At 42.3% G+C, this 15,634-nt stretch overlaps 1 protein-coding gene across 3 annotated transcripts in view; it reads right to left on the reverse strand.

The window, feature by feature from the left end:
* ANKH (ANKH inorganic pyrophosphate transport regulator) overlaps positions 1-15,634 on the reverse strand; it is a 102,769-nt gene that overhangs the window by 14,867 nt on the left and 72,268 nt on the right. For all 3 annotated transcript variants that reach the window (XM_082328676.1, XM_082328674.1, XM_082328675.1), the window contains 2 exons: positions 13,586-13,678; positions 9,808-9,903 (listed from right to left, as the gene is read on the reverse strand). In XM_082328676.1, coding sequence (XP_082184802.1) covers positions 9,808-9,903; positions 13,586-13,678 — 189 coding nt within the window. The remainder of the gene's footprint in view (positions 1-9,807; positions 9,904-13,585; positions 13,679-15,634) is intronic.

A 15,634-nucleotide genomic window follows, 5' to 3' on the forward strand; every position in this document is an offset into this window, starting at 1 on the left:
TTTGGTGGAAGGGGAATGAGGATAGGCAGTATTAATCTACAACTTGATACTGTGTGATGCATTGAAAAAATTCAATTATTATTCAAACTCTAAAGTTCTATAGTTAGACTTAACTTACTTCAAAAACAAACAAACACACACACAAAAATCATATAACCTTGGTCAGCTTTAGAAAACAACAAAGGCTTGCCCTAGTTAATGTGGTAACACAAACCACTTTAAGAAAGTTGGCTCTTAAGTAATCTTCCAATTACAAATTCTAATACAGTGGCTGGTAACTGATGTGCTGGAACTACAACGCTGCAAAACTCTAGCTCATGTCCCTGGCCATGTCTGTTAAAACACTAGCACCTCAAAAAATGAAAAGCATTATTGCCATCAGAAGTCATATTACCTTTTTGATCCAGAATTCAAATTTGTAATTTCTACAGAGTAACTTAGCCTGTGCAATGTTAATAGCTTGAGCACATGAACACTGATAAACTCACAGATTTCATTGTTTACATGAAAGAAATCATCACGATGAATCCTGTTTTCCATGGTGTGGCTTAGCTGTTTCCTCTAGTAGGGCAGAAATGCTACAGTAGCTGAATCCTCAAGATAAAAGAGATTAATGAAGTTTATAACTGGGTGTCATATTGCATTTCCCTTTTGCAGGAAAGATGTAGAGTATGTGAAAGGCTAAGGAAGTTAAAGTACGGCTTCTCCTTTCCAGACCCTGATGCTATTCCCTCGATCATGAGTCACAAATTCATGAAAAAATGTGGCTTTGTTAACTTCAGTCCATTTGTAACCACTTGTTCAGCTGCTGGGCTCTTCTGCACCGTCACTGCACAAAGACTACATCTTTGGCTCTCTCTTTAGCATTAAATACTCTCATATTTCACCCCGCCTCATCCCACCCCCATTCCCATTCCCAGCTTGGCCCTGGTGAGCCATCTTCTGAATATCTGCTATCAGTCATCTATATGAGAGCTGAGATGGGCAAGTGGGAAGGTTTCAGCATTGCAAACAGGTTAGGCGTAAAGCACAGAGAGAAACACCTAAATTAAGGACCTCAGAAATCACCACTTTGTTCTGAAAATGCTTTCTTCAGCTTGTGAACTAAGAACCAGCATTAGAAGCCTGGAATGTATATAGCTATCAAAGCTGTAAGAGTTGTAATAACCGGGTGATTTTCTCAGGTAGCAACCGTCTCTCAATACACAGAGAAGATCTGTGGCATCAGTCACAAGGAAATAAAAACAGTATCCCTTGCTTTTTCTTTTTCCCCTTTTCAGCTTCTGAATCACTTGAAACCACGGGGCTGAGGCAGCAGATCCTTGGATGAAGGTCTTTTAAGTGAGAGTGAAGGAGGAATAATGGAGTAAAAGCCCTGATACGTCTCTTGCATTGGCCAGATTTTGCAAATCACTTTGCTCTAATCTAGGTTGATCTTTATCAAACTTAATCAGGTGTGTACACGGAAAACTTCTCACTCTGTTTGCTAAAATGCATGAAGGTGAGGGCATAAATTCCAGTATTCCTGTATTTTCTTGGTAGCTGGCAGTCTAATACTGATTTCACAGTAGTAGTGGCAACTGACCTTATTTTCTTTAGGAAAGGGGAAAAAATTAACTACATTTTTGTGAAAGTATGTTCACATATACTGCTTGTGGCAAATTCTATTTTAAAATACTTCTTTGCACCACCGTCTGGCTACAGTGAAGCTGCCTGAGGCACCTAAAAACTAAAGCTGATCTCCTGTCAGGTCCTGAATGCAACTTACTGCCTCTCAGCCTTGAAACAAGACTCTTCTGGTGTTTGGTCTCCAAAGATGGAAACAAAGTGCACCATACTTTCGTAGGTATCGCAACTCATTAAGTGCATTCACAGTGGCTAAATGTCAGCCTGCGTGGGACTCCAGAAGCCAACCAGCTGACGTGCAGCAAGAGACGCCTACGGCGTGGAACTGCCGTGCAGTTATATCACGCTATGGCCTCTCCTCTTCTGCCTTCACAAGGCTTCACCAGTGAAACAAGGCTTCACCAGTGAAACAGGAACATGCTCCTTGGCATTTCTCAATACGCAAGCCTAATTCATGTTACCCTGAATGCGAGCTAAGGATGCCTAGTAGGACAGCCGCTAGTCTTGCTGCGGAGATGCAAAGTATTCTTTAGCTTCTGTCCTTTACCAACAATTGCTTTATGTCTCATTGTTTAGCAGGACAGCGTAGCTGAAAACATCAAATACATCAGTATCTTATGTACATAAGAGCTTTACTCAGGATGCTTTGTCATGTGGAAAATGAACTTAGAGGTAAATGCAGAAAGTGATATAAAATGGCATATTTATTAAAATTAGAGATTGAAAATTTGAGATCAAACAGGACTACTGAAAACTAGATAGTCTTTGGTGACCCTCATGGGAAAAATCAGCTGCAGGACTGATGGCTCGGAAATAATAAGATTTGCTAAGTTCAACTGGAAATTAAACAACTATTGAGTAAAAAATGTTTGGAAGATGCATACCATCAGAGTGGGAATACGCCAATAAACCAGTGCTATTTCAATAATATACTGAGTTGGTATGAATATTCTGTCTTCACTTATGTGGGCTCCAATTTTATCTGCCAGTGCCTACACTTCACTGGCTGGTGAAGCCTTGCTGATCAACAGGACAGGAGAGTCGGCAGATGGTAGCCACTTGGCAGTTCATAGTTTGGCATAACCAAATCCAAAGCAGAGCGCAAAAGCTTGGGCATCTGGAGTTGCCTTTTAAACAGACGAGGCTTCTCAGCCTGAATGAAACACAGCTGCTTCTCTCCCACAGTGACTGGCTCTAGCTCTTACAGAATTAAGAAATAAGTAGAAAGCAGCAACTGCCGAGTCCTGTATTCTGTACTTTAATTCTTTCATATAGGGAATTTTCCCTGCCCCACTGGCTTCCTTGCTCTTGATTAGGGTTTTCTTCTTATCCCCTAGGTGCTTCATGATTAATTATAGAAGATAACCAAGCAGATGATGACTGGAGATCAGGCAAATGATGGGATGCCTTGCAGTAAACTGTCATCAAATGGGACAGAGACTTTCCTCCTCCCCTCTTCAGGCTGAAACTGAATTATCCCATCACAGGGACCCAGCAAAAGAAACCCTGTGACTCTGGAGCTCTCTCTGCTGTTTTAAGACTGTGATGGGATCGTTCTATTGAATCTTGCAAAATCAGTTAAAGAGCCTACAGACCCCAGCAGTCTGTTGCGCTTGTCTGTCCATGGTTGGGGGGAAATAGGTGAACATGTTAAATACTGCAGCTTAAAACTTCTGATCGTTAGAATATAAAAACCCCCACTTATAATTATATATAACTACACTCTGCATATGATTATATACTTATCGGATACATATTTATAATTACATACACTATACGTTAATAGATAAGATGAATATAACTGCCAACTGATAGCAGCTTATGCTGCTGTGCTAGAAGATGTAAGCACTGGAGGGCTGACACAATGCCTGCGTGCTGCTCTTCCTAAGGGGCTGGTAACCTCCACCAAATGAAAGAAACAGACAGTTGCCAATAGTAACTCCTTAAACTACAGATGCTCATCAGCAGGAGCCCTTCGAAACCAATATGTGTTTTTTCCCCTGTCAAAAGAATATGTCAGATATTAATCTAAATATTACGTTCTAGTTACAAAAAAATTTTATCATAGAATATAAAAATGTCCTAATGTATCATATAGAAAGTAATATTATAATATTGTAAGTATTAGAAACATTTAAAAGCTATCATTAGACTCCCCAGTTATGGACAAACCTGACTGTAAAGCAGGTGACATTTTGACATGTATTGACAAACACATATTCAACTCTCAGGCCCAAACATATAAGCCAGTAAACTGACCAGCTACTTGCTCCTAGGTACATTAAACTTAAGCTTTCACTGAGATTTAAAGCTAATGCAGGCTACTTGGAATTTGAATTTGGTTACCACAACACAACGGATGCATATCAATTTGTTCAGCTTAAGTGCCTGAGCCTTCACTTTAGTTGAAACTTCATGGCAATGTTTTTCTTTTTTTAAAAAAAAAAAAAGGATTTACAGTTTTTACTAGTTTGTCTGTGGTTTGTAACAAGTAAATCTGAAATTTGTAAGCCTTGCATAAACCACACACACACATACAAGTGTAAATGTGAAAGCTTTCCCTCCACTCTATCTTTCAGTCTCCTTTTGGAATAGAAAGGAACGAAAAATCACAGGGCAAACTTGAACATATGGATTTTGCTTAAGCGGTGTCCCCTCATTAAATAGAAGATAGCATTCTACACAATTAGCTTCTCCCCTTAATCAGGCTGTTTACTCGTGAAAACTGCTACTTTCCCCATTTGTCCGTAACTACATGTGCATTTAAAAAAAAAAGCAAAGCAGCATCGAAATTCCTTCTATAATAGCACTGGTGCTATTATACTGAGAGCTGGAAAGAGCTTTGAGCTCTTTCTAATAGAACATGTTAAAAGGGAGGAGTACTGCGCAGGTCTCCTGCTGTACGTTAGCTTGGTGACAGACGGCTGAACGTGGCGTGGTGCGCACCGCATGTCACCCGTGGCACCGTGAGCCTGTCTTATTGGTAAGGGAAAACCTGTTGTAATACATAGAGCACTCAAGAATATGAAGATACAACTGGCCACAGGTCTTGCTGACACTTTAGTTAACAGGAACCACGCAGCTAACAGGAGCTGGTGTTTGGAAATGTATCCCTAAAGCACCGTGGCCTGTCGCAGCTGAGGCTGCCTGAAGGGGAAGCAGAACTGAATAGCGTAGTTCACTAACTACTGCTGTAAGAACTGACTGCTCCTTCCCTGGTATAAACAAACAAGTAAGTACCAACTATTCTGGGTCACTTTCAGTGATGGTGGGCTAGGGAGCTTTCATGGTGGTCTCTCAGAAACTGCTTTCTCTGATCACCATCGTGTATGCTCCTCATGCAGTGATCTTGCTCCAGCCACACAGAGCTGGCCATGCTTTTACCCCAATGGCCGCGACTTGAAACGAGGGTGCTCGCAGCTCTTGTTAAGGAAGACATCACTTGCCTTCCAAGCCCACTCCGAGACATGAACCAATGCCACCCCTCCCAGTCCCCTCAGAGAGTTAAACGTCCCACTTTCCCTACTGCTGCTTGCACAATCGATGGCCTGCTTTCAACTCAAGGCATGCAACCTGACCGACTTGCGCAGGGTTTGCACAGAGACGTGTGCGTGGGGGCCCGGCTGTGACCGCCGCCTGGAGCGGGCAGCAGCAGCGGCAGCAAAGGAGCTCGTGCCCTCCCAAAGGAGCCCCCTGCTCATCACTTTCATAGAGCAGGCACTAACTAACACAAAATCAGCCTGGAAAGCCTTGCAGCTCAGAGGCAGATGACCAAACGCTAATCACGTGGCTGCCAGCAGCTAACATTAGCCAGGGAAAAGGATCTTAAGTGACTGCACCTTCCATGTCATCACAGAAGACTTAAGGAAGAGCTCAACTGGGAAATCGACATAGAATTAAAAAAAAAAAAAAAAAGAAAGAAAGAGGAAGGAAATTTGGCAGTAGCTATGCCCTACAGGCTGCCTTGGAAAGCCCCTGAATTCCGCACTGTAGTGTCCGAGCTCAGAGACACTTACTTTAAGAAAAACCCTTGCTGAAGCGCAGCCCATTTGCTGGTACGCCTGCTGGGCGAGGCAGGGTTCCCTTGAGTAGCTCACTCCTCGCACAGCCTGCCCCTCTACACACAGCTCATGAGCGAGGGAATGCTCTCCCCTGACGGAGCAAACCTTTGCGGCAATGGAGGTAAGCAGTAATTTAGCACCCGGATAAATTATTTCGGGATTACTGCACTGTACTGAGGCTGACACATCCCACAAACAAAGTGACATGTGCTACAAATGCACCAGTTTTCTTTCTCGGGAGCCTTCACTTAGTTTACAGCTGTGCAATGATCTCAGGGCTGAGTTGTAGGGTCATCTAAACAGGTCTAGCATTGAACCAAAATGTTTAGTTCTTCAACAGCCTTATCTGGCAATGGCAGCAAGACTGGCGTTTGGACCAGTATCACTACTTATATATAGAAAGAAGCATTTTTTCCTGAAGTGCCTAATGGCAATGAAGTAACAAATAATGGCAAGCACATTATGCACACTCTTTAAGCTGAGAGTAAATTATTAAGGATGCCTTATTTTCTAAAATCGGAACCAATCCGTTAATTGTATGGGCAAAATTCTTCAGCTGAGTCCCTCCCCTCTGCTACATAAATTTTACATTCAGCTACATAACCAGAAAACAGGGCTGTTGGAAGGAGTCACTGCTTACTCACAACCAAAACCACATCAATATGACTAATCACATCAGCGCTCTTACATATTTGGAGTCTAATGACTTCTATTTACAGCCTTGCAGCTTGTCTACAATTTTTTCACTAAGCAAGACAACTAATTCCCATTTTTTGAAGAAGCAGCTTTAATACCAGCCTGATGCTTCAAAGCCATGAGACGGTACTTATGATCACACTCAGCAGAACACATCTGCATGCTGCCCACTCAGCCTGGGAAGGCTCAAGTGCAGCCTTTCACATCTCATGAAGATGTAAAATAAAAACAAAGTTATGTTTCTTAACAGAACTATGCCTTTTTTGTTTTTACTCTGACCCAATACTGCCACTGTCAGCACGGGTGAAAAAGTGCTTCTGCTGTAGTAGTAGGTTTGCAGTATGTATTGTGCAGGCATGACTGGTTTGTGGAAGGAGGCAGGCTATTTTTCTTCCAACTCTATGAAATAGCATCTCTTAAATGATTGGGAGGTTTCCCAGAGTTTTACACTGGGAGGGTACTTTCCTGCATGGTTGCTGCTTATACTAAAAGTTTCACTGTTATTTTTTCCACAGGTTAATGGAATTCCTTTATCTTTCCATCTTCTGGAATCCTTCTATAGATCATCCACTGAAGAATGGATTCGCATGGCATTTCTATGTTTTGATCTCTTGGTCAGCCTGGGAGCCTGTTTCCCACTTTCCGTCTGATCCCGAAGAACAAGATGTTGCCAACAGTGATGCCACTAGTCTGGCAGCCATTCATTGCAACAGAGCCCCTCCAGAAAAACACAGCAATCACCGATGGCCATAGGACCTCAGCTACAGTGGCCATCTGACCTGACTGCAACAGAGGCAAATTTGAAGTCCAGTTCCTTAGAACGTGTGGCACATAATAACTTGAGTCATACTGATGTCTGCTGAGCTTGTGTGCTAAAGCATTTGCAGGCTCAGGCCCTCGAACCAAACTGAGTCTTTAGAGCTCATGTGTCTATTTTTCTGCTCTGTCTGTTGACAAGCAATCCTAAGAATCTGTCACTAGTAGGCAAAAATAGAAACAGGACAGGAAAAGCTATGAACCTCAAAAGTGTTTCTGCTATTTCAGTGCAGACAAATCTCTCATGATGAGCTTATGAAAGAACTGCCCTTCTGCATAGAAAGTACTATGGAGAACTTTTGGAAAAAAAAATCCTGTAAAGTTACGAAACAAAAGCCTATTGTAGTAATTAAAAATTACTCTGCAGAGGATGGTGATGGTAAGGTGAGAAGCTCATGATCTATCAGAACTCGAGTAAGCTGATAAATGCCCAGAAGGGTTAAGAAAATAGTCAGTTCAGAGAAACCTTTGAGACTGAAATAGTATTCTCAGAACAATTTATAAAGAGGAAAGCTTTCCCCTTTGTGGGTCTCTAACAACACTGACAGACTTCAAGGGAGGCTCCAGCTGTAGAGAATGTAACCTTGGCTCGGCACAGCACACAAGAGAAACCCTCAAGGTGCGTGATGGCAGACAACGTGAGAGCCACAGAAAGTCTCCAGACAATGGCCAATTCAGTAGCCAATTTCCCACATGCTGTAGGAAATCCAAGTTAGAGCAAGCGCTGCTGGTCTCTAAGCCACATGAAAAAAGAGTTCAATCTTAAATATAGGAAATGAATAGACAGAAGAGATAAACACATTGGCTCATGCAATACTGTCTTTGATAGTGGCCAGTTTAGGAAAAAGTATAGGAACCAAAGAGAGAAGAAATCTGCTAATTCAGCTACTGATGGATTGAGTTGCTTCATTTTCAACTGTTAAATAAGACAGAGTACCGTATCCCAGTTTCTCAGATTGGGACAAGGGGGTGCGGATGGTTACAAATACTGCAGGCTCGTGTACTGTAAGGTTTCCTTTGATATAAATTAGTTTCCCTTCATGCATAGGTCATGTGGACGCGGTCAAAAGGCTCTACACTAAAAAGAAAGGGAGAGAGAAATTATGTCAGCCCTCCGTTACTCAACAGTAAATTTGTGAACACGGGGAGAAGAGAGTTAGAAAGCAGCCAGCTACCTCATGGAAGGTACACAACACTGGGGATGAAGAGAAAACCTGCCTGCGGTATCAACAGATTCAATTTTAGGACTCTGAGCATCATATCCTAAAACAACTGCAGCATTTCCCTCTTACTTTTCTAGTGTGAGGAAGGACTTTTTCTTTGAGAAACTTATTTTCTGTTCCCCTTGGCTTTTCACCTGCTAGTGCAGGTACTGAGGAGAGGAGCTGTCATGGCCCTGAGGGCACCGCCAGCCCTGACCGTCCCTGCCCAGCCCTTGGGGCTCCCCCCACCCTGCCCATGGCCCAGGACCCCACGTCAGCCCCCCAGGGCCATCAGCCCCTGCCCCAGCAACGCTGCAGCGGGGCCGGTCTCCAGCTCCCCACAGCCCTGCCCTGCCCGGCCATGGGCTCCACTGAGCCAGGCCCACCCGTGGGCCCGCGTCCCAGCCCGGCGGTGCCCTGACAGGAGCCAGCCCAGGACTCCTTAGGACTCCATGCACGGATCACAAATCTGCTAATGACTGTCACGGACAGAGGTATGGTTGCTAGTGGGAAGAGGGAAGTGGGAAGAGGGTAGCTTGACCAGCTCCAAGCGCTAATGTAAAATCCATCCTATGTAGAAATAGAAGTTGCATTTACTCCCGTCACCTGCTCCATTATTTGCTATGATCCCCACCACCTGCGTGAGTTTTCTTCCACAACTGCCCATCTGTTGCTAAAAAGACTTGTGCAGAAACAGTTTTCTTGGGGAAGATGCACTGTATGTATGTCTGCAAGCTGGTTGTTTTGAAATGCTGCAGGCTCAGCAAAAGTTATCCCTGAATGTCAGCCCCTTGCAATGCTTCCCAGCACAGACAAGGCTTTAGATCCTTTCGTCCCTGTTAGCACCGTCTCTGAGATTGCCCTTTTTAGTTCATTTTGAGAGTGAACAACACCAACATGCATGTAAGTACCCCCAGCATGGAAGACGAGTGCCATGTGAGGCGGCAGGGAACAGCTACTGCAGTTTCGACACGTGCTGCCTTTCCCACCATTCACAGTAAATGATGCTCAGGGACCGGCTGCCATCCCACTGCACATTAGACAAATGCGGTTTTTCATTTTCCTGACGCGCTGGTTACCAGAAGTTTTGTTCATTAAAAAAGAGAAAAAAGAAACGCAGATCTCTGATATCTCTTTGCATATGGAGGTTGACTTGAAATGAAAAGTAGTGAGAAGAATTAAATAAAATAATTCTAGCCCATAAGATATCTTGCCTGAGTTAATGATAGCTGATTTTCTTAGTACTCCAGTACTATGATCACACTCTTTCCTCCAGATAAAAGCAACAGACCTTCATAAGAAAAGACAACTCACCTTTCTTGAACTGCTAGTGCTTTTAGCATTGGGTAGAGGAGATAATTTTCTAGTTGAGATGAAAGCCAGAGAGCTGAACAAACATTTCTTACCGTTAAGGACAATGCCATGCAAACAAAAGTGAACTTCTTGATATGTGTTGCTGTGACGGTGCTGTTGGTGTTCACCAATTTATTGCTGGGGTTATTCTAGGGTGAGAGAAAGAGATAACGAGCATTAGCTTGGCTCCAGACTAGCGGGAGGCTGACGGCACCAGGGTCATATGTTGGACCTGACTGTCTGCGTGCATGCATGTCTGTCTTTGCTTGTTTGCTTTTTAACCTAGAGCTTTCTGAGTACTTTGTACCACCACAGAATGTTTTCCGCTTAAACTGACAGCAACTGCTCTTGTGGTCACTGAGGGCTGAGTAATCTCCCTACTTTTCTAAGGAGTAAGTCCTATTTAGCAAATTCAGCTTTGAAAAAGGGTGGTAGCTCTTTCTAAGGAAACTCCATGATTTTTTTTTTACCTTCGTTTAAAGTCTGTAGCATGTTTTCACAGGAAAAATAGGATTCCATTCCCTTTTACCACAGAGTGGTACCGAATCCATACGCCAATGCAAACACCCTTACTGATCCAATTAGACAAGTAGGTAATATAAACAAAGCTCCTGGAACAGCTGGCTCCGTTAATGCAGTTTAATGAACAGAACATAATTAGGACTATTAGATGTTCCACCTTGAACATGGGCTCTGTACTCACATGGCAGCAAAGTTTTATTTAAAACAACAACAAAAGCCCTCTTCCAAACGTCTAATATAGCAAATGAAGCTGAAGATTTAAAATTGCCCTCAGGGAACACATAAAAACAAACTAAATGATCTGTGAAAGGAGAGGATGGGATATCAAAAGCAGGGCACCATTAGGAGCCCTGTAGCAATAGGCTGTTTGGTCATGTATTGCATTTACCCCGGGGCTGTTTGAGATAGATACACAAGGATGTCCCCACACTGATAAAACTTGTACCATGAGATGTACTACAACATTTATTCATCCTTGATGTAACTCAGGTAGAACAGCAGTATCTGTCACACGGTCAGCCTCCTTTACTGAAGTTACTCATAAGAGAAATAGGAACTTATGCAAACACATTTTGGGAGTGGACGAACTGAAGGTGAGCTCTGTAAAGTGTACACCATTTCACACACATTCAAGCAGTTGATGGAATTTTGCAGTTTAAAGCTTTTGTGGTGATCAGTGCAGTGACGGCACCTGAACAGCCTCACGCTCCTGCCTAAATATCTGCTTGGAAGTTTGGGTGCATGAAGATGCACGTAGGCAACCCAGACCCTAAAGCAGGAAGCTACGCCCACGTCTGCCCTTTATATAATGCCCTTAATAACAGACAGGAAGGAAAGCACATCCAAATCCAGCCATCCAAAAGGGCTGTGAAGAAAAGGTCGTTCCTGCCTCGCTGTTGCTAACTCTTCCCTTGCTCTACTCTGCCCTTTGCTCTAACTCCTGACCATGTACTCTATTCCTATCTCTTGCACACTACTTAGTTCTTGGATCAAAACACTATGCAGATTATGGAGCAAAAAGAACATCCAGCCCCATCTATTAATCAGATAAATAGCATTCACAAGTCCTCTCACAGCCAGTGTTGTTGCTCTAAATCAGACGGCACAGTCCATTAAGAGTAATGGCATTATCACCAGATAAAACAGCAAACAGAGCACAGAACTAGGATATGCCCGTTCTCTTTCAGAAAACCAGCAGTAACCCTTAACCTGAGTGTAACTGCTGGGCCGTGAGGTTGCTCTGGACACAGCAACTCATAAAAGACTGAAGCAGGACCCTGCGTCTCTCTTACAAACGTGAACTGAGGTAACGATTTCCCTGTGAAGACCAGAATCTGACTTCTCCAGTAGAGCCACTGAAGAGGGGCTTACTATCTGCATCCCAAATCCCATCAGTCAGTTAAGGCAATGCAGTGTGCTTATGATGGCCAGCTTTGCCAGCATTGCCAGCTTTCTCAGTAACTGACAAAAGAAAACGGGAGTTTGCATGCATGCAAACTGTTTCAGCATCTGAAAATCACAATGGCGGCTTTACAGAGTCCGGAAATAAAAAGTGCTTCTATCCGGACTCTTCCGAGAAAGCCTTAGCTTAAGGAAACAAAGCTTTTGAAAGGCACGGTGACACGCGAATGACGTGTGACTGAGGGTAAAGCAATTCTCACAGCGATCTGAAAAAACCCACTGTGGGTTTCTGGTTTGGTGTTTATTGTCTGAAAGGTATGGTGGAGGCTTTTGCACACATGGTTGCCAGGATGAGATACCCTTTATATTGCTGCTACCTCACTTAGCACATTTTATGCCAAATTGCTCTTAAAACATGCAACTAAAATCCCTATTATATACTTTTTTGGCAATTAGATAAACTGTACCTATCTGTGCCTTACCCTAGCTTTTTCTTCCTCACATTTGTTCCACAAGAGCTCTGAGAGAAGCTATTTAACTGAAATAAACAAACAGACAAATCATGGTCTAATCCTGTCACCACTGAAGTTGTCAGCACATCTTCCACCAGCTAAATGAGACCTGAATTTAGGAGTCTTAATTGCTGTTAATTTTGCTTGGCAATAGTGCATTTGACTGTGGCTTGTAACAGATGAGGTTAGCAGCCCCTGTGTTTCCTGTCCCAAACCATTTTTATCTTGCAGTCTATTGGTTTTGCATCTGCAGTTCCTTTTCAGCAGCATGACCTCTGAGAAAGCCTGCATGTTGTACTTTATCTGACAGGCCAATTTAGCTGTACACAGGCAGGTTAAGAAGTTATGACTGATTTGACTTTTCTTTGTTTTGTTTTTAAATTCTCCTTGTCAATATGGTGGATCATATCAAACAGGGCTTGATTCAGTTAAGTACATCCATGAGCAAGCAAACATTTTATTTCATCAGTATTTGGAACCAGAAAGTTGAGTTACTAATTGGTAAACAAAGGGAAGGAGAGGATCTGGCATTTGAATTAGGGTGTCACAGAACATGACTGTTCTTCACACAACATATGGGCTAGTGAGTACCAGTTCTAAAACAGACAAAAAAAAGAGTCTAAACTAAATTAATTTTGGTTATGTATTTACTCTGTGCTCAGTTGCAGGAGCAGTCCTTGCATTCTTACATAATTACATGATTTGTCAACAAAAATCTTCATAGTCTTGGTCATCTAAGTCAGTACTACTAAAATAATGTATATTATCTGTGTTACTGTCAGTCTATGAAACAACCTTTGCTAAATATTAACATAAGTAAATGAACCCAAATCCATTTGAGAGATACCACAGAATGTGGAGCAGAGACGTGAGCTTGCTCACTCACTGATGGACACTTTATGAGAAATCACTTCATTAGCTAAGTAGTTACATCATAGTGAGTAAGTGAGGACTTTTTTTAATCCTTAAAAATACAGCTCCTATCTATTAAGAAGGTAGCTTAATACCTTGTAACACAGAGCTAAGGTTAAAATCATAAATCAGACAACAGCTTGAAGCCACCAAAACCAAATTCATTTTAACTAGGATTTTAAGAAAACCTTATCAGTGGGACAAGGAACAACAGGCAGCAAAAGCAAAAGTAAAGAGAAGCAGGACAATAGATGGTCATTAATACAGCCCTATTTAATCTTTGGTTGGTTGATTTTTTAAATAATCTGTTACACTTGATTATGGAGCCAGGAACTAACTTTCTTCATATTTGTTTGGCAGAAATTCCTCTGACATCACTGAAGCCACCCCTAAATTAAAATGTTGTAACAGAGAGAAAGGGGAGGACCACGCATGTGAAACCACACGAAAGGTTATTTATTACACCCCTAACACGGACACTCACCTTGTCAAAAGCAGGGTATACTGCTCTGATCTCTGTCAGCCAGCCGTATGGCATGTGGCCCACAGGATACGTAGCTGTCAGAATCGCCACCGCCTATGAAAAGAGACAGGGAAACATGAACTTCAAATCTTTGAACAGGACAGTTAAACTAACACAGGGTACCATGTCCCACCAATATCACCACATTGACCTTGACGCGGTGAGAAACCAGGCAGGCAACTGGAAGCTCTTTGTTTCAAGAAAACCATTAGAGTGGCCATCATTTGGCCCGGCTTTTTAAGCTTACAAAATCTTCCATGCCACAAAGCTACATTACCCAGCTTTGTCGTTTCACCCTCACTCTGATGCTTTGGGATAACAGTTAACTTGAACTGGTGTGTGCCCCTCAACCAGCTGAATACCTCCCTCCCACATTGCTCCTGAGTTATTTTACCTACAGATACCTGAGTAGCAGAAAGCCTTACAGCTCACGGTAGCTTTGGATCATATTTCATAATTTTGATTTATATACATTTTACTTGGTTATTCGTAAGTAAAACAGTTTCAAGACAGACAGACAGAGTACAAAACAGTAGGCCTCAGTGGCTGACTGACTTTGGACATCAAACTGACTGTTCTGGGGCAGGAGGTACTTATGAGACGAGAAAAAAAAACCTCTCCCCACTTTGGTGCTCATCAATGAAAACCAGATAAAAATAATTCCAGATGGCTATTTTTATCATGAGAAACAACTCACTGCCTCCCATTTAAAGCTAGGCCCTTTTGCACTTTCACAAGTGCATTCGAAGAGGTACATCAAAGACATAACCCCCCCCAACATATTAATGTGTGAATGATTTTGCTGATGTTTCTGATTTCTGAAAAAAAGTGCAAATACATGTACTTCATGTCTTTCACTTATTAAGGGTGTTTAGGGAGCTCTTCCTGCAGCTGCTTGGAAATCTCCTGTCACCCCAAGTTTTCTAGTCCTCAGAGCTGAAGTGTGCATCTGTACTGAGAACTGCCTGACTCCCTTAGTTCCAGAAATCGAAGTGTTTGACTGCCTTTTGTCTGCAGGTTCAGACCTGCTACCATCTGCCTAAATTCAGTTTCATTTTACATCTGGCAATGGTAGTGCTAAGAAAGACCTTTTTTAACTACTGCTGTCTCTGTTTCACTCCTAAACTTTCGATGTACATTTTCTTGGTTATCTGAGCCCATTTTCCCATTAGAAATGTAATTGCTGTCCTTGCTTGGTTAAAAGATCTATACAAAGACAGGACCATGATGTACCAAGCTAATTTGTTCCCTGTGCTGTTTAAAAAGAGGGAGGGAAAGTAGTGATATCCACAGAGAGGAAGAGAGCGGGACAGATTCTTCCCTGATAATAATAGGTTTAATAATGTTTAAAGTACCTTGAAAAAGTAATTGGTTCAAAGAAAACAAATTGGAATTTTAAGACAGTACCCTTTTTAATTGCAATCCCCCCCCTTATTGCATTTTCAGCAGAATTTCCACCTGTATGAAACCTAACTAGGTTAAATCAAATAAGGAATATAAAAGATATTTTGGTTATTTTCATTATAAAGTCCAAAAAGACTGCAAAGACACAGTAACTGTTTAAGAAAATATTTCACTACTACATTTTGTATGTTAGATTCCACTTGGATTATATTATTGAAGCAGTGATTTTTCTTCCAGTATTTTTCCTCAATTGGTGGGATCCCAAAATATGTGCATGAAAGGTTTCCTAAATGTCTAGAACCTGTATTTGACAGGTGAAAAAGTCCCCCATCAAAGCCAACACCAAAAAAGGTACCCCAGTCACCTTAACTGTGCCGGCAGTCCAAACAAATAGAAGCAGTGGGAGTTGGTCAATGCAAGCGGACTTGAACATGCTACAGCCTGGCCCTTTACAGGGACATCCTGCCCACACTGGAAGTTGCTGATATTATTGATCAGGATACCCATAAAACTCCTGTGTATACTGATGCTCCAGACACTGATGTTATCTGTGTTGCCAGCACCTCCCTTTTCAGAGGCAATTATTTCAGCAGAGAAAGCTGAAAT

The sequence above is a fragment of the Platalea leucorodia genome (genome assembly GCF_965183815.1).
Source record: "Platalea leucorodia genome assembly, chromosome: 1".
NCBI lineage: Eukaryota > Metazoa > Chordata > Aves > Pelecaniformes > Threskiornithidae > Platalea > Platalea leucorodia.